This window comes from Lipotes vexillifer, unplaced genomic scaffold (genome assembly GCF_000442215.2).
Source record: "Lipotes vexillifer unplaced genomic scaffold, Lipotes_vexillifer_v1.1 scaffold390, whole genome shotgun sequence".
NCBI classification, from domain to species: Eukaryota; Metazoa; Chordata; class Mammalia; order Artiodactyla; family Lipotidae; genus Lipotes; species Lipotes vexillifer.
This window is the reverse complement of record NW_006784503.1, coordinates 3,497,269-3,520,714: the sequence shown is the minus strand read 5'-3', so window position 1 is coordinate 3,520,714 and position 23,446 is coordinate 3,497,269. Positions and strand designations below refer to the sequence as shown.

General features: G+C 42.5%; 1 protein-coding gene across 1 annotated transcript in view; it reads left to right on the top strand.

Moving 5' to 3' along the window:
* The first annotated feature begins 1,147 nt into the window (after positions 1–1,147).
* The window catches only part of GRHL1 (grainyhead like transcription factor 1), a 44,596-nt gene continuing 22,297 nt past the window's right edge, over positions 1,148–23,446 (top strand). The window contains 8 exon segments of the mRNA XM_007456929.1: positions 1,148–1,176; positions 3,077–3,263; positions 5,801–5,871; positions 7,815–8,205; positions 9,232–9,308; positions 10,775–10,931; positions 11,117–11,228; positions 12,192–12,286. Coding sequence (XP_007456991.1) covers positions 1,148–1,176; positions 3,077–3,263; positions 5,801–5,871; positions 7,815–8,205; positions 9,232–9,308; positions 10,775–10,931; positions 11,117–11,228; positions 12,192–12,286 — 1,119 coding nt within the window.

Here is a 23,446-nt window from a genome sequence, read left to right as displayed (position 1 = left end):
GGGGCCGGGGCGGGTGCGAGGTCTGGCGGGCGGGCGGGCGGGCGGGGGGCGCCGGTGCGAGGCCGGGCCAGGAGGCGGGGGTGCCAGGCTGGGAGGGCGGGCGGCTCGCGTCTCGCCGTCCGCCTTCTTCTCCGCCGCGGCCTCTGCCTGTCCGCACCCCCGGCCACCTTTGTTCCCCCGAAGACCCCTGAGGGGACCCCTGCCTTGGGGGCCTTGACTCCTGAGAGGAACCGCCACTCCCGGCCTCCGCGTCCTGGTCTCCGGTGGCCGGGGTGCGCGGCGGGAGCTTCGGGGCGCCCCGCTCGCGGGCTGGGGCTCTGCCCGCCGGCGGCCCCGTGTCCCCACCGGGGCGTTTTCGCTCAGGGGGGACAGTGGAGCTCTTTGGGACGCGCTCCGCGGCTGGAAAGGGAGAGCTTCTCAGGTAATCTCTGTCGCTCAGCCGTGTCATTCGTCCAGGCTGCTAGAACTTCCGAAAGGAGAAATTGAGGGGAAAGTGGAAGTGCTCCGGTGTCCTGGCATTTTCTTTCCCCTGGCTGAGAAAATTGTTGCAGGAGTTTTTTTTCCCACTTGCCTCACTGATGGTAATTACAGATTATTGCAACTAGCAATGCTCAGAAATACCAAGAGGATGGAACTTTGAAATCAGGATGGTAGACTAGAAAGCACTGTGCTCACTAACGTGCTTTTTTGGCTATCGTGATTAAAGAAATATTTTCACAAATGTAAGGCGATAATGTAACTGGGTGAGGGACAGTTCTGTATTTTCTTTGCAGCCTTTCTGTAAATATAAAATTGCTCCAAAAAAGAGAAGAAACAGAAACCCCCCCGAAAACCCCAAGTAAATCGCACCAGACCAGTCAGTGTATTTGAGATCAGTAAATCCAGGGCAGAGGGGTAACCCTCCCAGCTTTAATAATTATTTGCTGAGGATCACTTTGTTTAAGGGTGCTCTTCTTGTGGATGAGAGGTTTAGATATTATTATGTATGGATGACTTAAATTTCAATTAATCTTGTGGTGTAGAATATGCAGATAAATTATTGCTTGAACTGTATTTCAGAAGTCTTCCAGAGATCATTGATGAAGGGTTTACGACTCAGGGAGAGGGCAGTGATGAGGCTTTAGGGACTAACAACAGCCTGACTGTCATGAGGAAGTAGACTAAAAAAGGCAGCTGGTTTCGTGTTTATTTCTTGACTTATAGTTTAGATAAGGCATATTTCCAGAGCTCCAATTTTGGCCTTAGGCACAGTTTGGAAATGTAAGACACCTTCAGGGTGATCACAAACAAAACCATTGGCAAAAAAATATTTATTTTCTGTTGCTTGTGCAGATTTGGGATGGGGGTGGGAGAAGAAGGGAAGCTGAAAAACTAGCATTATGGGAATTGAATGAGCCAAGTGCTGTCATAATCTTCTGGAAGTAGGTATTACACTATTAATAATAGCGTAGGACACCAAATCACCCCCAAAGTACCACTGGTTCAGTAGCTGTTGTTCTGTCCTCCTGATGGCGCAGGGAATGCCCCTTTATATATTACATAATTTTTTTTTTTTAATTTGAGATTTGTGGAAAGTCTTCATTTTTAAACCAGCCATGTGCTTTGAACAACCCTTCGTGTTTATTTTGTGTTAAAATAGTATACCACCTCAAAACTTTTCCTACCAAATGTGAGTTCCTAGGACTTTAGGAGTAAAAACATTGGCTTTGAAATAAGACAGTTTTGACTGAGGATAATTAAGTTGTAGGATTTTTCCCCCCCTTTTTTTCAAAGATGTTCTTTTTCTGAACCTATATCTGTTTTTAAAGGGCCTGGGTGACTGCCAAACCCTAACCTTGTTGATTACTTGAGAAGATAATCAATCTTTCTACATTCACTTTTAGAGTAGGTAGGTCACCTTTAGGCAATTTACATATTTCATTTGTGTGTTGCAATGAGAACCGATCCTTTAATTTGCTTTGTTAGGATGGTGATAATTCAGAGTAGTTCTGAATATTTAAAAAGCTTTTCTTAAAAAGAAAACTGCTTGATTTTGCTGGAGGTAGTCCACTTTTTCTCTTTATTGACTTACTAAACAGGACCACTGAACAGTTACTGAGGCTGTTTACATTTCAACTTTTTGGAATCAGTAATGTTTGCTTTAATCTTTTAAGTTAAATCTTCTATAAGACTCTACTAGGTTCTCCGTTGATTTTTCTGGATTTTTCCCACTGAACTACAGTGTTAAAGTGGAACAGTTCTTGCCCAGTATGAAAAACTAGTAAAGATTTTAAAAAACTGATTTCCCCACTTATTTCCTTAAAAACCTCTTTTTGTTCAGTGGCTGCATTTATTGTTGTAGATTCTTAAGTGTTTATCTCTACGATAAACAGTTAACTCCCATGCCAGAGAATTGTGCCTCCTTATTGATTTACAGTCCCCTTTGGCCACATTCCATGCTCAATCTGCTGGTAATCAGTAGAATATTCTAACTTTCTCATATACCCCCGAGGATTAAACCAAGTAGCCCTTTTTCTTTCCGTCTTCTCCTCCTCTCCCCTTTGTTTGTAGTTTTTAAGGCATGGCATCACCGGGAGAAAGAGGGAGATATCATATACCAGCATGGTGATTGAACCATATATACTCTGTGTAAGAGGGTACAGTCCTGAATGTATATGTCTGAAGAGAGTGAATGTTCTGTTTTGCCTTACTTTGTCCTTGTGTTTGTTTTTGTAAAGTGTTTGCATAGCCTGACATTTTCTTGGAGTGGGGTTTTGACTTTTGGTGTTGGGGTTTTTTTGTGCCAGGTAGTGTGTCCTGGGTTCCATGTGCAGGTTAACTGCAGGTTCCCTGGCTGCCTAAATACCTTATATCTTACTGGGTGACCCATTGGGCTGCATTTAAGTGGGTTGTCTTCTGATCTGGTCGTAATTTAACTTTACTAGGGTCATTGATGAAACAATGGACTATTTTATTGGAACATCAAGGAATTGGTTGTTTGCCTTTTTAAAAATTAGCTTATAATGACTTGCAGTAGAAAAAGATGTGAGATAGATATATATATATATTTTTTCTTCTTAAAAAAATTTCTCCTAAGCAAACGGCCAGTGTTGGTTCTTCAGAATGAAGCACTTTATCCACAGCGTCGTTCCTACACTAGTGAGGATGAAGCCTGGAAATCTTTCCTGGAAAACCCTCTCACTGCAGCAACCAAAGCGATGATGAGCATCAATGGAGATGAAGACAGTGCAGCTGCGCTGGGCTTGCTCTATGACTACTACAAGGTGGGTTTGCCTGCTCTTTAAAAACCCTAACAACAGCCCAAGGCACACTTGATTCAACAGCATATAAAACAGTAATTTGCTGGTAGAATGTAATGCAGGTTGCTTCTGTAGTGACTATAAATAGTTTAATGAGTACTTTGACTTACTGTGGTTCAAAGCTGAAAATCTACAATCATAGAATCAACGGGTCATTTTTAAAATGTGTAAAGTAGCCAGCTGTTCTGGCTCTATCTGAAAGGTGAAGCTCCCATAAAAGAAGATGTTACCTGTGCCTTAATGAGATTGATCATTTTTCCAAAGGTAGTTCTTAGTGCCATCAAGAGTGGATATTGGTTCATTTACCTGTGCTCTAACCTTTATTCCTGTGTAGTCAGAGTGGTTTCCTTTTCCCTAAATGATATTACAGAGCATTTGATTTGATTTGATTTGATTTGATTGTGGGATTCATGAAAAAAACAAAACCTGTATTTTCTAGCCTTGGACTTTCTAGTTCTAAGGTCAGGATATATTTTGTTGCCTGTTCCTAGAGATTTGGATTAGTCTTAATTAAACACAGCCTGTTCTCCACCTGGAGTTTTACATGGTGTTCATATCTGGAGATGACACCCCTGATCTGTACCATCATCATTATCCTAATAATACTAGCTACGACTTACTGATTACCTGTATTGTGCTAGCCATGTTACCAGAATGAATGTGATTTCTGATCCCTCCTGCAACCCTGGAAAATATGTGCTATTATCCCTGTTTTGCAGATGATAAAAATAAGATTCTCAGGTCACACAACTAGTATGTGTTGCAGCCAGGGTTTCAGGTTGTGCCCAAGCCCCCCCCTCAGTGTGCCTTGCTGCCCTGTGGGGGACAGGCTTTGCTTGCTGGGTTCACTTGGCGTTCTTCTCTCTGACCCATAGCCCGTATATATATAAACTGTAAGATACAGCCCAGGAATGGCTATATATTACAGCTTATTTTTACCATCTCTTTGTTTTTGAAACGTTCAAACCTATAGAAAACTTAGAATAACAAGATAATTAACTCCCAGATACTCTCACCCAGATTCATCAGTTGCCTGCCCTCTGTTACATTCTGACACTGTATTCTCTGAATACAAGAAATGCAGAGGGTAAAAAGCAAAGAAGATAGTTTGAGTATCGAAATGGGGGGGGGGCGACCTAAACAAAAGATTTAATTGTTTTCTGGTATGAGGCCATGTGTCCAGCTTGTGTTTGAGGTCCGAGGTAAGTTTTTTTCCCTTAAATATGAATGGAAACTTGCACAGTAACCAAGGATGCTAGAAGAAACCCTTGCCTGGGACGTGTGCCACAAAGGGTTCCTTTGAAGTAGAACTTATATTATCTGTTCTTCTTATGGCTTGTTTTATTGACTCATTGTAAAACCATAAGTTTCTAAGTCTTAAGTATGAAGTTTGAAGTTACATATTTTTAACTGAAACTTTTGAGAATGGGAGAAACCCAACAAGTTTAGTGCCAGAAAGACCTATGTAATAACACTAATTGCAGTGGTTGTATGTGTGTGTATTTTAAATAAAGGGTCATCCTAAAAGTATTTTACATCTTAGGAGGAGATAAATCCTCATGTCTGTCCATTAAGGGTGGCAATCTTAGTAGTACTGTATGTCAGCCTTCTTGCAATAGCTGTAGGGTTATTTATTTTCCTTTTTAAATAAACTTACTTATTTGTTTCAATTCTTTGGGTGTAACCATCAGTCATTTTTATATAATAACTTTGGTAAAGCTTTAAAAGCGTGTTGTTAATACGTGAAACAATAATTTATTTTGTCTTTAAGGGTAGAATAAGAATGTAGGAATAGAATTTCTACATTCACATTGAAAACCAGTTTCAAACGTCTTAGCGGTTTTGGAGTACATGTTGGGAATAAGTCTCAGCTGGGTTGATGTCTGCAGTACACCCAGTAATGTTTGCCTGCTGTCACCTCCTATGCAAAGAGGAGCAGAATCAAAAAAGGAGTAGACCCAACAGAGTTTGATTTGTCCTTTGGGTAACAGACAGTGTGACTCCCAACGTATCTAAAGAAATTTATCATTTGGAGCCAACATTTGGGTCTTGGAGTGAACTGTTAATATGGCTGATCCTTTTGGTTTTGCGTTTGATCTGAAAGGAAGGGTAGCAGAGAAGAGCAGGGAGAATGTTGAAAGAGCCCAGTTGTGTTTTCAGTAGCTTCTTCTCTATTACATTATGTAGATAAATGGGTAGAACCAGACCAGAGGTATTTCTTTTAACAGATAAAACCCAAACTCAATGACAAAGTAAATGTTGGATATTCTGAATTTATTTGGCAACTAAGTAAAAGTTGGTTTCTACATATCAACCCGGTGACCAGATTGTAAACTCCTTGAGGGCAGATACTGTCTTATTCATCGTGTGTCCTCAGAGCCTGGGGTTCGGTAGGCAGTCAGTAGACATGTGAATGGTTGAGCTTACTGATGAAAAGTAAGGACTGTATCTCTACTTCATGAGTAAGAACTAAATTGTTGTCATGTGTGTTAATATCTAAGGTTCCACGAGAGAGAAGGTCATCAACAGCAAAGCCAGATGTTGAGCACCCAGAGCCAGATCATAGCAAAAGGTAATGTTTAATGTAGAGCATAAAACAGTACACTTGAAAATGCCAGGTTTCTATGAAAATAAAGCAAAAGTTTGTTTAAATGAACAGGCGCTAGTGGAAGAGATGGGTAAGTTGGACTCTTAATATCTGAATTCAGATTTCATTACTGATTTGTCTCTTACTAATTACGATTCTATTGCTGAGAAGTCACCCGTTTCTTTAGGTGTAGTTGCCTTTTCTAGAAAACAAAAACAATAACTTTCTCCTCGCCCAAAGGGATGTTTTTAGTAAACACGTGAGTGCACTGTTTGCTTATTTGTCTTTTAGGTTCTCTTAAGAAGGACGTGTCTTAAGGCAATGGTGGGGGTCCATTAAAAAAAATAAGTATCAATGATCTTGAATAACTGCCTAACTGAGTAAAATTTAATAAAGTATGTTCAGCTGTATTCCAAACTCCTGTTGAGGTTATTTTTGAAATCTTTTAGGTTAAAACTTTCAGAAATTCAAATTAAGGCTTGACTTTATAGCCATGAAGAAAAAAAGTTAAATGTGCCTTTTAAATTGCTCTGTGTTCTATTAGTAATAGAAGAATAAAACATTTTTGAAGAAAGAATGATCATTCAGCATCCCACTCTGCTCACAATTTAGTTGTTTGCCGTTTGGGCGTGCAGGCGCATTTTTTGGGGCTGTGATTATATTCACAGATAGGATTTTCTTCTACTCAGTATATTTCATAAATATTTTCCATATTGCTGTTTTAATCTTCATAATTTGGAAAAGGGCTTATGGCTTTTATTTTTAAATTTTTGTTATAGGCACTTTCAAACATAACAAAAGTAGAGAAATAGTATAAGCCAGTAGGTACTCAGCTTCAACTGTTATCAACTTACTTCCTCCTTTTTGATCTACTCTTCCCTCTTCTCCAACTTTCTAATTAATTAATTTTTAAATTTTATTTATTTTTGCTAGAATATTTTAAGGCAGACCCTAGCTATCCTTAACATTAAGGCTGTATCTGATTTTTGCTATTACAAAGCCTTAATGAACAGCTTTCTAAATAGCTTTTTCCTTTTTCTCTAAAGAAATTTCTTTAAGACAGTCTTGGGAGTGAACTTATGGTTTAAGGTTTGAATATTTTATTGATCTTGAAATGTGCATAGTTGCTGAATAGCTTTTTTTCCCTTAAAGGTATCAGCCTATATGGTTTGAGGGGGCTTTGAAAATGTATCAATTTTACTCTAAACTAAAAATCGTCTTATATTGCCCAGGATATTTATTAAGCCAAAAGTAATTTGTGCAAATATATCTGCTGGTACAATGTAATCATAGGGTGTTTTTTTTGTTTTTTGTTTTTTGTTTGGTGAACGGGAAAGCAAGTGAGTCTAAGTACTGGGAGAAGTGGTGGTTGAGGACCAAGTACCTCACACTTCCTGAGCCCTTGTGTGCCAGGCATCATTATACGCATTTCAGTGTATTCTCATTTCATCCTCATCACCACCTTGTGAGGATAGGTACCATCATTATCCCCATTTTATAGATGAGCACGTAGTTACTGAAAGATTTTGAATCTACATTGTCTGACTGTAGAGTCTGTACTTTAACCACCAGCCTATACTGCTCCAGTTAATCACGTTTGTAGCTTCAGGCTTCTAGTAAAATATGATCATTTTATTAGGATTATTGGAAATAAAATATAGTAGAGGAAAGCTCTGAGTTCTCAGCATTTCAAATGAAATTTTACTCAATACTTTTGGATTTTACTTGAACTATAACTATAAAGCATTTTTTTTCCCTTTCTCTGGTAATGGGTTGTTGTGCCATTTCCTATTTATTTGGTTTCTACCAAGTATATTATTATTATTGCACGGGACCCAATAGCCCAATGCCATTAGGAAAATAAAAATTGTCAAGGAACTGTATCAGCATTGAGTTTGAAAACAAAATTTTCTTTTCTTTTCTTAAAGAAATAGCATACCAAATGTGACTGAGCAGCCCCTCATTTCTGCTGGAGAAAACAGAGTGCAAGTGCTGAAAAATGTGCCATTTAACATTGTCCTTCCCCATGGCAACCAGCTGGGCATCGACAAGAGGGGCCATCTGACAGCTCCTGACACCACGGTCACTGTCTCCATAGCAGCGATGCCTACCCACTCCATCAAGACGGAGACCCAGCACCACGGCTTTGCTGTGGGAATCCCCCCAGCAGTGTATCATCCTGAGCCCACAGAGCGTGTGGTGGTTTTCGACCGGAACCTGAATGCTGACCAGTTCAGCTCTGGTGCTCAACCCCCAAATGCTCAAAGGCGTACTCCAGACTCTACCTTCTCAGAGACCTTCAAGGAAGGCGTTCAGGAGGTACAGGAAATGAAAGCATCTTCCTAAGACGCTGTGTGTTTGTATAAGTATTGGGTTCCACCTCTTCCTTGTTATGTAAGCTTGAAACTCAGCCTGAAGTCAGTGGATTGGGAACAAAAGAGTTGTTTTTCTTTTTTTCTTAAAGAGAAAAGGTCCACGGGTATAATTTGTAAACTAAACCTATAAAACCAGAAATTATTATCAAGGGCACATGGCTAATCTTACAAGCAGCTGAGTTAACAATTATGATTCCAGCAAAGTGATTTGCTGGAGAATGAGAAGAAGAGCTGCATACTTAATCTTCTGTGGACATTTTCGGCTTTTGTCCTAGACCAAAACGAGCTCCCCACAACTGGTCTTAATATAAAATGATTCATCGTATATTTGCTTAGTGTTTCTTGCTTGGTACATTGTCGGGGAGGCGGGTAGAGCTTGATGACAAGTGCATCGTGTGACATTTACCAATTAATTCCAAGTACTTCTCAGGGCTCCGTGGTGATGAACACGTCACTCGGGTAAAAGCTAGGGGCTGAGGACGTTTGGAACTGTATTTAATGACTTATGGGGGAAAGGAGCATCCGTCTCCACTTACGGAGTGAGTAGAATAGTAACCTTTCCTGGGGAAGTGCACCGATCCATCCAGCCATGGTGCCGACTCGATACTTTATCTTAACTTGGTGCAGCGATAGAGCTGACTCCTAAAAGTCATGAGATTTTGGTTGCACATTCCAGAGTCTGGACAGAATTGGGATGTGTGGGAAAGATGGGAAGAGAGAAGATGGAAGCGCTTTGTGGGAGCACTTATGTAAACTGTCTTAATTTAATCAAGGGTTGTATAAATGGATATATTTTTCTTTTTAATTTTCTTTTAAAATTTTTTGTAGAGTTAAAATTTTTGTTTCAGACAAATTTTGGAAGAGTGGTGGGTTGCTGTAAGCCACATACTCTGATGCTGTACCAGACGTTGGTCTTTAGTGAGCCTGATAACCAGTTACATCGTTGTGGCTTATCACGTTGATATTTCAGGTTTTCTTCTCCTCGGATCTCAGTCTGCGGATGCCTGGCATGAATTCAGAGGACTATGTTTTTGACAGTGTTTCTGGGTAATAGTTGTCTTTTAATTTGATTTTTAACTTTCAGCTTGTACGACTTACTTCCTTTTTGTTAATTGGATCTTGGAAAATCAGAGGTGGCTTTCGCAGCTTTCAACTTTACTTTCTTGCAGTTAGTGTGGTGACATCTTTGCTGGAGGACATTTGCTTTAGTGCATTCAGTTTTGCACTCTGAGCTGTGTTTCATGTTTCCCTAATTCTTGGTGTTGGTGCTTTTTCTTTCCTTCGGTTTCTTTATGTGATGGTAGTAGTAGTGGTAGTAGAATGGAATCTCAGAGAAGAGGTGAGGGATTAAATTAGATCTGAGGTCCCTTCTGTTTCCAAAAGTGTATAATTCTGTGAGAATTTAGGAATAACATCAAGTGGATAATGCCTTTTATATTTTTATTAGTCTCACTAATGATAAAATAAATGAAGTCAACTGTTTACTGGGCTGACAACCTCTTTTATAGGTCACAAAATTGCATCTCACTCTGGAAATACCAATATTTTCCAAGTTATATATAAACATCTTCAGTTTTTTTAGGAGTGTAATTTTGTTTTATGCATTTTTATGTGTGCTGTATTTTTATTTTTTTGCTGTATTTTTAAATAAAAGTTTTATTTAAAAGTCTAGGATTTTATGGGAATTGAGACTGCCTTATAGACCTGCCTCAAGGTACAAGGAGTCACAAACTCAAATGCCTTCAGGATCTAGGATAGGGGTCAACAAACTTTTTCTGTAAAGGATCAGATAGTAACTATTTTAGGCTTTGTGGGCCATACAGCCTCTGTCGCAACTGACCAGCTTTGCCCAGCTCTGTCGCTGAAGCACAAAAGCAGCCATAATGTGTAAACAAAGGGCGTGGCTACATTCCAATAAAACTTTATCTATAAAAATAGGAGTAATTTGCCAGCCCCTTTCCCAGCAAGGTTATTAAACAACTTCAGGGGAATATAGACGTGGTGCTATAAGATAAAAGAAAATGTAGGCAACCGTGGAGTGCCATCTGAGTACATTTAAATTATAAGCAAAAACAACAAAAAAGTGCTGGCAGGCCAAATCACATTTAGTCAGAGGCCTCCCAGCCTCCTGTGTGCAACCTTTGCTGGGTAAATACCAGGTTGGTAGCATGTCTCGTGAGAGTTCCTTCCGGAGTGCTTTTCAGTCATTCATGTCATTAATATCCTTTGCCTCCAAGCTTCTAATTTGTTAACATCACTTCACAGATTTTCTAGTAGGCATTTAGTAGTCCCACATCTGAGAGATTTGAGAATTTGTGGGTTGCTTAAGATTATATTTACTTTGGAAAAAGCAGCAACTGCTATCTACTTATAGCATGACATGGTCAGTTGGATGTTTCTAGTCATCTGCTCTCTGCATACATCCACACTAAAGCATGTCAAGTTTGAGCTCAGGCATTTAAGAAGCTTCCAAGAGAGTGAATTAGAGATCTGTGAGTTTTTTTGTTTTCTAGGAACAACTTTGAATATACCCTAGAAGCCTCAAAATCGCTCCGACAGAAGCCGGGAGATAGCACCATGACGTACCTGAACAAAGGCCAGTTCTATCCTGTCACCTTGAAGGAAGTGAGCAGCAACGAGGGCATCCACCACCCCATCAGCAAAGTCCGAGTAAGTCCTGCTGTCAGTTCTCGTCTCTGGGAAAGCTGGTCAGAGCTCACTAGTTCCAGGTCTGAGGCAGATCTAAATTAAGATCTGAAATTGCAGTTTTAATTCACCACAAAATCGAGAACTAAGTTTTCCAAAAGATACTCATGCCTTCGTGTCTTTACGTCGTGACGCATTCTCTTTCACAGAGCGTGATCATGGTGGTTTTTGCCGAGGACAAAAGCAGGGAAGATCAGTTAAGGCACTGGAAATACTGGCACTCGCGGCAGCACACGGCTAAACAAAGATGCATTGACATAGGTAAGTAGCTCCGGAGCCTGCTTTTATTCCCAGAGGTGCAAGCATCCAGTTTTCTAAATCCAGTTATTTTTGGCAGTGATCAGCTTCCTGCCGAATGCATTTGAATTTTTATGCCAGCTACTGATCTGTTCCAAACATTGTCCTTGGCCTCCTGGAATCGGTGCTCTTAACATTACTTCCTTCATGAGGACATATGCCCCATGTGGTGGCTTTCCATGTGACACTGAGGCCAGGAGCTGTAGAGCCAGCTCATGTAAGAGTGTCCTGCTTTTCAGTCTACAAATTGTTTGAGGGGTAGTGTCTTCTTTAAGAGATTCTGATTATTTGGAGATGATAATAGGTGGAGGAAAAAAAAATCACCAAGTTAAAGAAAATACTGCTGATGTGCAGCAACACACACAGTCTTCCCTAGTTACATGCTGAACTGCATCGAAAGTCTCTTCTGTCTGTAAATAGACCCAGAGATTCATCACTTGGAGTAGAGAAGCAGACCTGTGCAAATCCATATTTAGTCAGGTAGCTTTGTGACAACGCGTGTTCTTGCCATGTATATAATTGTCGTGTAAGACCATCGTCTGTATCGCAAGATGGCTCTTAATCTTTGTGTTACTTCTTTTCTTTGCCTGTGGTAATATTCATGTTCTCTTTCAGAAGAATGAAAAGAACTGAGTTCCAGTCTTGATTCTCTGGACTTAGTTTTGTGGCCTTGGGACAATTATTTAAACTTTTTAGACCTAAGTGTCCTAATTTTGACAAAATGGGATAAATTTTAAAATGTCTAAGCTTGCCTCCATTACAAAAATTCTGTGATTCTTTTTTGAACTCCTTTCAACCCAACAAAATGTTAATTTAAAGTATCCAGCAGTGATAATATTAAAAGCTGAATCTTACATTGAACTGCTGTAACCTCATGTTGGAAACTAGAAACCACGACTTTCTTTTTCTTTCTCGTCCCTCATACAGCTGACTACAAAGAAAGCTTCAACACCATCAGTAACATTGAGGAGATTGCTTATAATGCCATTTCTTTCACTTGGGACATTAATGATGAAGCAAAGGTAGGTAACAAAGTCCAGGGACTCCTGTGTTAACCAGCTCTTTGAGGAGTGGGAGGAGCTTAGTGATTGGACAACCGATTTTTTTTGTTGTTTTTTTACAGTTTTACTTGTTTTCCCTCCTTTGCTAAGGAGGAGGGAGAACAAGCGAGGCTAGGAAGGCAGCTCACGGCCATGGTCATTAGGGGCTTGAAGCAGGACAGGACGAAACAGGCCCCCTGCTCAGCCTGTCCGTGTGTCCTGTTCCTCGGCCAGCTGGTTCTCACTTTCTGTCTTTTCACTGGTTCACATTTTCTGGACATATGGCACTTTCCCAGATGTTACAGAACCGTCCCTCTCCCCTGTCTGCTCTCTTCTTCCGGAGCAGGGCTGGCAGCCACTGTCTGGCCTGGAGTCTGACTCCTCGCTCTGGGCTCCGTTTCCTCCTTTGCAGAGTGGAATCAGTTCCTGTCTCTTCCCTCCTCCGGGTGTGTAGTAAAGGTGATTGGAACATGGCCTGTGAAGCTGGTGGCGTTTCTTCAGAAAAGCCCTCGAGTACAGGTTGTCATTAGTGCTCTGTCTTGTGTCGCTACCCTGGGAATACAACTTGCTTACGGTTCTTCTCTCTTGGGCTTTGACAAGTGAAGAGTTGCCTCCAATTCAGATGGTCATTTGGATAATTGTATTTGGAAGTTTTACTACCTTTTAAGAAAAATTAAGCAGATTTTTCAGTCATTACTGCCCTTCCTACAGCCTTCTTCCCTTTTACTAGAACCCGTCTCTTCACTAAATTATTAGCACTCTGGTATTTTTTTTTTTTTTTTTTGCCTTAGTTTAAAATTTGGAGCTCAGGCAACACAATAGAAACACATTAATTTCGGGCAGTTGCTCAAGTCAGACTGATCTTTACTGTTGGTTGCAGTCCTAGGAACACTTTTGTATATCAAGGACCAGGTACAAAGTTACCATCACCTTCCTGTCCTTTCTCAACCTTTCTTCTATTTTCTCTTTTATTTATTCAACAAGAATTTTAGCAATTATGGAATAAGACACTGAGTTAGGTGCTAACTATTGTAGAATTTAATTTTTTCCCACCTAGCCTTGCTATTAAAAATCATATGACTGGATTCTTGAGACCCGTGTTAACTTTGTATTATAATCACTTGCCTTTCGTACTATGGTTGTGGTGTCTAAGGCAAAAGTGTGTCTTAAGAGTTCAGGATATAGTAAGTGGGGTCTGCCAGTCTGTTAGGAAGCTTAAGTTGCTGTAATTGTCTTAAAGTTTTCCTACTGACCACCTCCATCCTATACAAACATCTTCAGGCTGCTTAGTCCAGAGTTTGGTGCTTGATTAAAGAGTGAATTCACTACAGAGAAGCTAGTAGAAGGAAAAGTAAACATTTCGTTTTATACAATTGTTGTTATTCTGAAATTAAATATCATAATAGGACTCAACGTGCAAGCAGCCTATAAGAAGAGTTGGCCGTGTGCCCCCCGGGTGCTTCTGTTCTTAAATCAAGCTAGGGAAATTTGTCCTATTTGCCATTAGGGGCTGATGGAGAAATTGTGGAGGAGTTGATCAAGCGCACTGAAGTCCTGAGTTCATTTTTCTGACTTACCTGTGACCTTGGACTGGTCCCTTGATTCACTGGCTCAGTTTTTCCCCTCTTTCCGCCTAGGAGAATAAAAAGGCCACAGTGGTCAACTCCCTTCTTTGCTGGGCTGCCGTCAGGACTAATAAGCACTTGTCAGGGTACATGGAGATCTTGGCGGAAAGGCCCTGCGTGTGGGCAGGGTGCTTTGTTTGTTTGATGTGTCACTCCTCAGGGTGGGAGTAATGAAAGTCCAGATGACGGGTAGGGATAATGGCTGGGTTTTTGTTTTGTTTTGTTTTGTTTTTTGATAGTTTTTTGCGTTACGCGGGCCTCTCACTGTTCTGGCCTCTCCCGTTGCGGAGCACAGGCTCCAGACGCGCAGGCTTAGCGGTCATGGCTCACGGGCCCAGCCGCTCCGTGGCATGTGGGATCTTCCCAGACCGGGGCACGAGCCCGTGTCCCCTGCATCGGCAGGCGGACTCTCAACCACTGCGCCACCAGGGAAGCCCGATAATGGCTGGTTTTACTCTGAAGGCCTTCAGCTTGTTTGTATTAAAGAGAAGTATTGTTGGAGGCATGTCCAAAGTAGCCTTAATAGCATTGTTAATTGATGTAGGTAAATTCAGTTTCATTCTCCTTTCCAGACCCCCAGCACTGACTTGAGTTTTTAAGCCTTTGCCAGCCCCCAGATGGGGCTCCTGTCATTTCTTAATGAGGCTGCTGCCTTTTGAAGCTGATATCAGGCATCAGCTTCAAGTGTGTGTTGAAATTAAGTCTGTAGATATTTTGCTTTCCCTGGCCAAGTTGATGTTTTCTGTTTTCACACTGAAAGTAATTGAGGCCCCAGGGCAACTAGAGTGAATAGATATACATGCAGAATCCTGTATACATTTTTTTTACTTCTTTTTTTGAAAGCAACCCACTTTCTTGTTCTAGTTTAGGACACATTTGTTGATTCTTAATTCCAGTTCATTCCCCCCCACAAACATAGGGTTTCTTGGAGACATGTGGCATTCCCTTCTCCCCCCCACTTTTTAAAGATATCTAATATACCCTTTTGGCCAAGCCAGGAGGAGTAAAACCAGAATTCCAGCCCAGGGTCAACATGAGAATCTTCTCTGTAGCTTCCGCTGCTCTTTGGAGGTGATTGTTTTTAGGACGTGCCAGGTTGAATCTTGAACACCTTGGCTTAGGTTCTAGGTTGGGAAAAGCACTGTCCAAGCTAGACTCATCCTGTCCCTGTACACACTCCATCACCAGCATAATCATATACTTGCTGTTACCATGGAAACTTGAAGAGGTTATGAAACTTGTTTTAAAAAAAAGTCATTAGACTTCAAAGCAGCAGGGGAGAAGGAAGCTGCTTTGAAAAGCAGAAATATCTTAGAAGCAGTCCCCCCGGTGGCCCTGATCTCTCTACTGTATAAACCTATTTCATTCATTTTTCTGTACTCCACACAAAATTAGATTTGTTTGGGTGGTCGGGCATCTTTTTAAGAGTCAAGAATATCTACACAAATTATAGTTTATCTGACATTCACATTTCATTGAGAAATAACTTAATCAGATTTCTTCGCTCCTGATACATGGCTGAGATCAGCTGCTTGAGGTAATTTTGGCAGGGAGGAGAAGCGGTTCCCTTTGCAACACTGACACATGGCGCTCTGGTGAGACGCTGGAGTTTACAGCTAAGACAGGAGGGCGCTGGTCACTTGGGGAAGAGAGGATTAGGAAACTGTTGGGCATGAGGAGACATCAGGAAGGTGGGAGGAAGATAAGCACAGACTTAGACTATGTAAAGATTTCATCCAAAGCCAGCTGTGCACCTTGCCCCCAGTTGCAGGGCTTCATAACTTTACCCAACGAATATCCAAGTGCCTGCTCCATCCCGGCAGAAAGTACTGTGCTCCATCCCGGCAGAAACGCTGGTATTGTAGTTCAGATGTATTGTGTGTTAAATGGGCGTTTGTGGCCTGAGATCCTAAATATAACATCATGTTTCTAAGGAAAAGGAACTTTACAAATGAACTTTGGAGACACAAATAATTTAGAAGTTGGGGTTAGCTGTTCTGCACCAGTTTCAGCATTTCCACAACCAAGTGAGTAACTCTAGATAGGCTGCACATCGTGGACTAGGGTATAATTTTTTGCTTGGATTGTAAATCTAAGAGTTTACAGGAGCTTTGAGATTTGGACAGTGATATGAAGCCTGAAGATCTAAAATAAACAGAGGAAAAAGAAGTTAGGGAGAGAGAATTAACTTCTTTGAATGCCGGTTTTATGCCAGGCACTGTGCTGAGGTGCCTTCTCTGTGTTCACACTTAACGGGTCAGTGCTGCCTGCTCAGTACCCGTGAGAAAGTGCTTAGTCCTCCAGGTGGGAAGATGTTTGCTGCTTGGTCATCCAAATGAGATCACCTGAGGAGGTAAGAATCTACACCTTGTAATGGACAGAAGGTGTTCCTGATGGGGGAATATTTAAAAGTGTCAGCATTCTTATTAATAGAGCAGCATTATGGATTCACTAACATAAATTCCCGTGGTAAGTAGACCACTTTTGCTACAGAGGAAATTATAAACCAAAAAACCTTTGTATGGAATCAAGTGAACATTGAGCCAGCCAGCTCTGAGGGAGCGCTGGCCTCCAGGGGAGCATTCACAGGAAGGGATATCTCTTGGTGGTATAGGACATGGTTATACTTAACTGGACAATATGGGAAATGGGAAAACAGGTGCAGTTGAAAGCAGAGCTCAAGATTGCTTTGATCATCTGTATGTGGCTATGATCTCCATGAGTATGAAGCAGACCTTTTAAAGATGTAATGAAACCCCAGGGATACAAAATATCTAACATGTTTTCCCAGAGGTGACTTCTAATCCTTACTAGAAGGTGGATTGGGGTACAGCTACCATTCATACATTTCGTTTTTTAAATAGTAGCAGAAAAGAGCTTGCCGTCAGACGTGCACTAAAGCTCCACCTGGAGTGAGCAGTCAGACAAGGCATAGATGTGGATTCTGAGTTTCTTTATACTGGATTTTGCACCCGTGGCTTAAAACAACCCAAAGACTCGGGAGTTGTCCCGCTGTGCTGTGCTGGAAGCCGGTGCTTCCCGATGTCTTCATCAGACCCACAGAAGGAGGCACTCCGGATCAGGTGTGATGAGCGTTCTCACGGGCAGAGGGAACTGCACCTTGTCCTTGTGGCAGGGTCGTATCTCTGGTGGGACAGAGCCCATCTCAACAGGCTGTTCATCTCTTCATGGTTCACTTCCTTTGCATGTTTCACCTCCAGGGTGGTGCCTTGGCCTGCAGAGAAGGGATAGGACAAAATCAGAGCATCCCCTTCCCCAGAGGGAGAAAACCCTCAGTGAGAGCACTTTGTGCTTTTACTTTTAATTATGAATCTGTCAGCTCTAAGGAGGAACTCCAAGGCATTCTGCAGGATTGTCCTTTGGAACCAAATGTTTTCTGTCATGGAGAGGCTCGTGTTACAAAAGAAAGAGGATTAAAGTAGAATGCAGAGCCTGTCTGGAGCACTGAGAGGCTTGAGCACGGGGGGCCTGGGTCCGGCTGGAGCCCTGGTATCTTTCCCTTTTGTCTCCGGTCTCAGCAAAAGTGTATGGGGTTTCTGCCGAGGATTATTGAGGCTCCCTGGGTTCATTCTGTCAGAGGGGTGGAACCATGCTGGTAACTTGACCTTAAGACTTTTTTTTTTTTTTTTTTTTTTGCGGTACGCGGGCCTCTCACTGTTGTGGCCTCTCCCGTTGCGGAGCACAGGCTCCAGACACACAGGCTCAGCGGCCGTGGCTCACGGGCCCAGCTGCGCCGCGGCATGTGGGATCTTCCCAGACCGGGGCACGAACCTGCGTCCCCTGCATCGGCAGGCGGACTCTCAACCACTGCGCCACCAGGGAAGCCCGAACTTAAGACTTTTTGTGCGTGCTGTGGGATACAGGTTTATGAGTTTAATAACAGTTTGTTGTTTTGTCTAAGCATAATATTTGGAATTCATCGTGAGAGTAATTTTTAATTTGTTTGGACTGAGCGTATTGCTCGCATTTATAGGGATTCCATTCTGGTGAAGCATCCATCAAGTGCTCCAGTAAAATAAGGTGTTGCCAGTTTGGTTGCATTAAGCAGGGACAGGTTTGGTTTGTTTCTCAACTTTACATTTCCAGTGTGAATGGGAGGGAGGAGGGAGAGGTGAGTCAAACGTCTTACTTGCAATTGCAATTAAATATAGGCAGGAGATTTAAAACAAAAGTGTATCCTCCCTGGCCTAACTAGAAAAGGAAGCCAGGAAGCACTGTTACTTTTAAGACAAAGATAAGGGACTTCCCTGTTGGCCCAGTAGGTAAGACTCTGAGTTCCCAAAGCAGGGGGCCCGGGTTTGATCCCTCGGCAGGGAACTAGATCCCGCATGCGTGCCGCAACTAAGAGTCCCCGTGTCACAACTGAAAAGTCTACATGCTGCAACTAAGAAGTCCACATGCTGCAACTAAAAGGTCCGCATGCCACAAGACCCAGAGCAGCCAAAATAAATAAACAAACAAACAAACAAAGGTAAGAGACTTTCAGAGTCCAGACAGATGCAGGCTAGACTCTCCGTGTGTCCTGTCCTTAGACCCTAGAGAAACTCAAGGTAGCCGAGGAGGCTTCTTAGCTGACGTTCTTTCTACTCCAGGGGTGTCCTTCCATGCAGTTGGAAAATACATATTTATTAAAGTAGAAAATAAAATTGTTGGTGCCAGAAAGATAGTCACATTCCTTTATGGGGAATGAATAGTCTTTAGAGTTGTGATTTGATCAGTATTGGAAGTGACAAGAAATTTTTCTTGATTGGAAATGTGTGGAGAATGCTTTTCATTAGCTGATACAGAATAAACTCTTTACTTGGCAATTGGAAAGCTGACTTTGAAGAACCTGTTCTGGGTCTGATTATGAGGGAGGTTTCTCTTTTAAAGCAAGGGTTGTTGGGCTTTGGCTGCAAGGCGTTTCACGTGTTACCCTAGTGTCTGGGCAAGAGGTCCGTCCTGAATCCGATGGACCTTCAGAACCTGCAGGTAACAAAAGCACACATTTATCGCTGCACACACCTGAGGGTGAGGGCCACGTCACGAAGTTTCTGGTTGGACAAGGGGGACACGTGGCAGCTGAAGAAAGCCTCGGTTTAGTAGTGAAACTTGCGTCTTGTAAAGCGGATTTGAGGCACCGTGTCTGGTCAGCCACTAGAAAAGTGCTGTCACTTGAACTTGTTTTTCGGTCTTTTTTTTGGTGGGGGAGAGTTCAGGTTTTTTCCCATCCTCCACCCTGCCCATGTCACGAAACAATGAGCTCCTCTCTAGAGCTTTTTCTTTTTGACACTTTGTCACATTAACCCTCCTGTTCCTGGGTCCTTCCTGGAAATTCCATCTCCAGTGGTTTTCTAAAGCTGTCATTTCAACCAGTTTTGCTACTTGTAAGCTAAACCAGAGGGCTTTGACTCTGCCCAGACATTCTTAGTCATAACTGAATTTACCTGGAATAGAGATTTCAGGGCAATGCAGGGTCTGGGAGTTCAGGGGGTTTTTATATGGCAGATCTTCATCCGAGACTCCAAATCTGGTAGTAAATATAAGTGGACTCTACGTTAGTTACTCAGGGACTTTTTCCTTAGCTTTTTAAAGTTCACAGTATCTAATTAGAGATTTTGATTGGAAGTCAGCTTCCTGCCAAGTCTTCCCTTATGACCTGTCTGCTCCCCTGCCCTTACTCTGTGCCTAGAGATGCTGGAATGTGGCCGGTGTTTGCCTTGTGTCACACCTGCATCCAGATTTTCGTATTTCAAACAAACGTTCTACTTATTTGGGACAACAGGTGCCCGATCACTGTATCTGGCAAGTGTCCTTAAGTTCACCAGGCCCTGCTTGTGGGATATGACAGAGGGAAGATGGGCCGCAGTTGACTCCAGAATGTTTGTCCCTCTCTCTTTTTCTCTCTTTGGGACTTTTCCCTGGCTCTCTGCAATGTGTGCAGGAACTAAAGCTGCCGTGTGGGCGGCGTGGGAAGGCAACACTGTGGCAACAGTAAGGGTGATGACTGCATCCTTGTTTGGTCTTTGCGGAAACGCCCCATGCCATGTCCATGTGAGAAGATTGCAAGTTAGTGCTTTGCTCTTCCCACACCCCTTTCCTCGCTGCCCCAGCCCTTCCAGTTCTTTTCTCCTGATGGTTGTTTGATGGTCTGCAGAAGAACACAAATACTAGTTGCACGTGTGAAGGCTTTTCGTTCGTGCTGATGTTATTCGAAGTGGGATTGTTTACTCACCTCATGTCGTGAGAATAGTGGGGAAGTGTGACTTTCCTAGGATTAGCCGGTGAATCAGTAGTGGAACTGGATCCTTCTTCTGAGTTTATGACTCAGTCTCTGATACCTTCTGGGGCTTAATTAATTAATTAGACCTGCACATTAAAGAAAGTAAGGGAGCGACAAGGCTCATTCAGAACGAAGATAATCAGGCTTTGTTTGGTTTGGGGTTTTTTTGGTTGGGGGGGAGGGAATGTTGATTAAGATTGTGTCTGCTGGGGCTTCCCTGGTGGCGCAGTGGTTGAGAGTCCGCCTGCCGCTGCAGGGGACACGGGTTCGTGCCCTGGTCCGGGAGGATCCCACATGCCGCGGAGCGGCTGGGCCCGTGAGCCATGGCCGCTGGGCCTGCGCGTCCGGAGCCTGTGCTCCGCGACGGGAGAGGCCACAACAGTGAGAGGCCCCCGTACTGCAAAAAAAAACAAAAAAGAAAAACAACAACAACAACAACAAAAAAGATTGTGTCTGCTGTATCATGCTCAATAAGTGTTCCTGTCTGATTAGACTTTAGAATTGGACCTTGATTTCTTCCCTTAAACTGTTTCCCACTCCATTGGTTTCAGCCGGCATAACTTCATATACGCATATTGGGAAAATGGTGATTGTATTCTAATTAGCACTGTTGGATTTGGTGAGAATAAACTATGTTATTGACCTCATATTGTAATTTCATTTATCAGGAGGTTTCTAAGAAAAGCTCCTGAGAAATATTTTAGAGTGAGATCTTTCTGACTGATGTGGGGGAGAGTTAAATTAAAACTTGTTCTAGGGCGTCTGCTTTCAACTTAGTAGATCAGTTACACCCCAGGAATGAGGTTAGGAATGTGATCTCTTTATTTGACTAAGTTGAATTTTAATACTAGAAATGAGTTAGAGCGATAAAGACTCCCAGAGGCAGCGGGGACAGGTGCCCGTGACGGCTGTCACTGTCTGACGGGGCCGAGCCATCTTTAAGTCCCTTGCGCGTTAGGAAGTCAGAGGGACTTGGCGTAGACTGCCCACGTGATCTGGGGTATAGGACCTTGACCTCATGCCTCCTGAGCAAAAAGGGACCTTCTGCTCACAGCCATCTGGGGGTCAGTTTTTCCCCTACTTCACTGAACAGTTTTTCCGTTAGGTTCTTCTTCAGGCTTTCTGTGCTTCGTTGTGTCATTGTGGTTTCAAGAGCACAGATTTGGAGCAGGAGGCGTGGGTCCTGGTTTTGTCCTTGTCATCTGTGTACTGTGTGTCTGTATCTTCAGAGCCTGAACCCTCAGCCATAGTTGGACACTGTCTCCCTTGAATTAAAAGGTGTTGAGTAGCCAGATTCTGAACCATGTGATGCTCGTGTTAAAGGTAAATGTTTCCAGGGAACACAGCAAGGATAAGTGCATTCTTGGGACATAAAACATTTTTCAGTTATCAGCTTTGTGAAGTGTCTTCCATAGTTAAATCAGCCCATTTTCCTTTTTTCTTTTCTTCCTTCTATTAGATCTTTTCTCTTTTCTTGCGTATATTTACCAAGCAATTAGAACTCACTTGAACTATCTGAATGTGCACCATAATACACGGTGCACACATGTAGTTTTGACACAGGGTAATCAGGTATGCTCTCAGCTCTGTAGGCTGACACTTTTCCAAAAGTCTGTTGTATATAATCTGACTTAAAAGAGCAAAACACCATTTCTCCCTTGAAAATTTTTTTCAGTCATTATTGATCAATTTAATTCGTTTCTAACATCCTTCCAGGAAATTCTCTGCAGGGTAGTTAGCAATTGCTCCTGTGTGAAAGGACCGGCTAGAAGTCATGCTTCAGAGGGTTGACTTTCTCAGCTGTACGTTCATTCATTCAGCAAATTATTCACTGTGCTTCTTTCTGCAGGCAATAAGGGAGGGAGTAAAAGACGATGCAAGCAGGAAGCCTGTCCTCAACAGGGGTGACACCCTCTGTGTGATGATACAGGTCTTAAGCGAGGCTTGAAAATGCTCTTTAGATTTCCAGGGCAAAGGGGCGCTTTCACCTAAGGGAGTCAAAGGCTTTATGGAAGAGATGGCACTGGGCACCGTGCTTTGAGAGATTGTAGCCGCAGAATATTTTTGCAAAGGCTGTTTGATGGGACCTTTTTTCTTCCTTATTTTTCCCCCACAGAGTAGCTGTTGTGAATTTAAGTGGAAACGAGGCACCTGGAACAGCTTACTTAGTCTGCAGAGGTGCTGTGACACATTGAGGCCCAGACATTGCAGTGCAGGAAGCAACATTGGGATTTGTCTGCGGCAACACTCTAATCTTGCAAGAAAGTTGTAGATGTTACCACACCTGTCAATAGGACACAAAGCTACAATGCAGCGATAACATGCTTAGTTATCAAATACAGACTGTTAGGTACCTGTAGTTTCTGTAATGGAAAGATGGTCACTGTAGATAATGTTTTAAAGTATAAAAGTGAATAGATGCTGTAGAAAATTACCTCAAGGCTCTCTATGTGAATTTATCTCTGCCCTAGAACTTACCTGTCTGTCTCTATATATGCATCAGTGAGCCTCTAAATTCCATAACCTTTTCCAGATTGAGGGGGTATATAGAGTCCATTTAATTACTCATTCAACAAATATTTATTTAATGTCCAGTGTGTATAAAGAGCTGCTTGGTATCCTCGGTTCTACCAAGATGACCTAGGTGTTCAAATCTGCTTGGAGGAAGGATGTGATCATAAATAACCTGTGAACTTGGGCAGCAAGTTACCTAACCTCTAAACTTCATCTGTGAGAAGGTATAGAGTAGAACCAATTTCATAGGTTGTTTTGAGGGCCAAAGAGTCAGTACACTGCAAGAGTACAGGAAATGGAACTCAAAGGTCATAGCAGCATGTAGTTTTATTTGGCTGGAGTTTATGAATTTGGGGTCCTTCATTCAGTGAACATTCAGTGAACATGTATTTCTTATTGGCCAGGCACTGCAAGGATGCCTTGGGAGTGTAAAGGTGAGTGGGACGTGGCCCAGTTCTCAGGAAATTCAAAATTTAGTGGAGAAGGTTGCCACTCTAGTACTTACAGTGATAAAAGTAAACACAGAGGGGGCTTCCCTGGTGGCGCAGTGGTTGCGCGTCCACCTGCCTATGCAGGGGACACGGGTTCGTGCCCCGGTCTGGGAAGATCCCACATGCTGCGGAGTGGCTGGGCCCGTGAGCCATGGCCGCTGAGCCTGCGCGTCCAGAGCCTGTGCTCCGCAACGGGAGAGGCCACGGCAGTGAGAGGCCCACATATCGG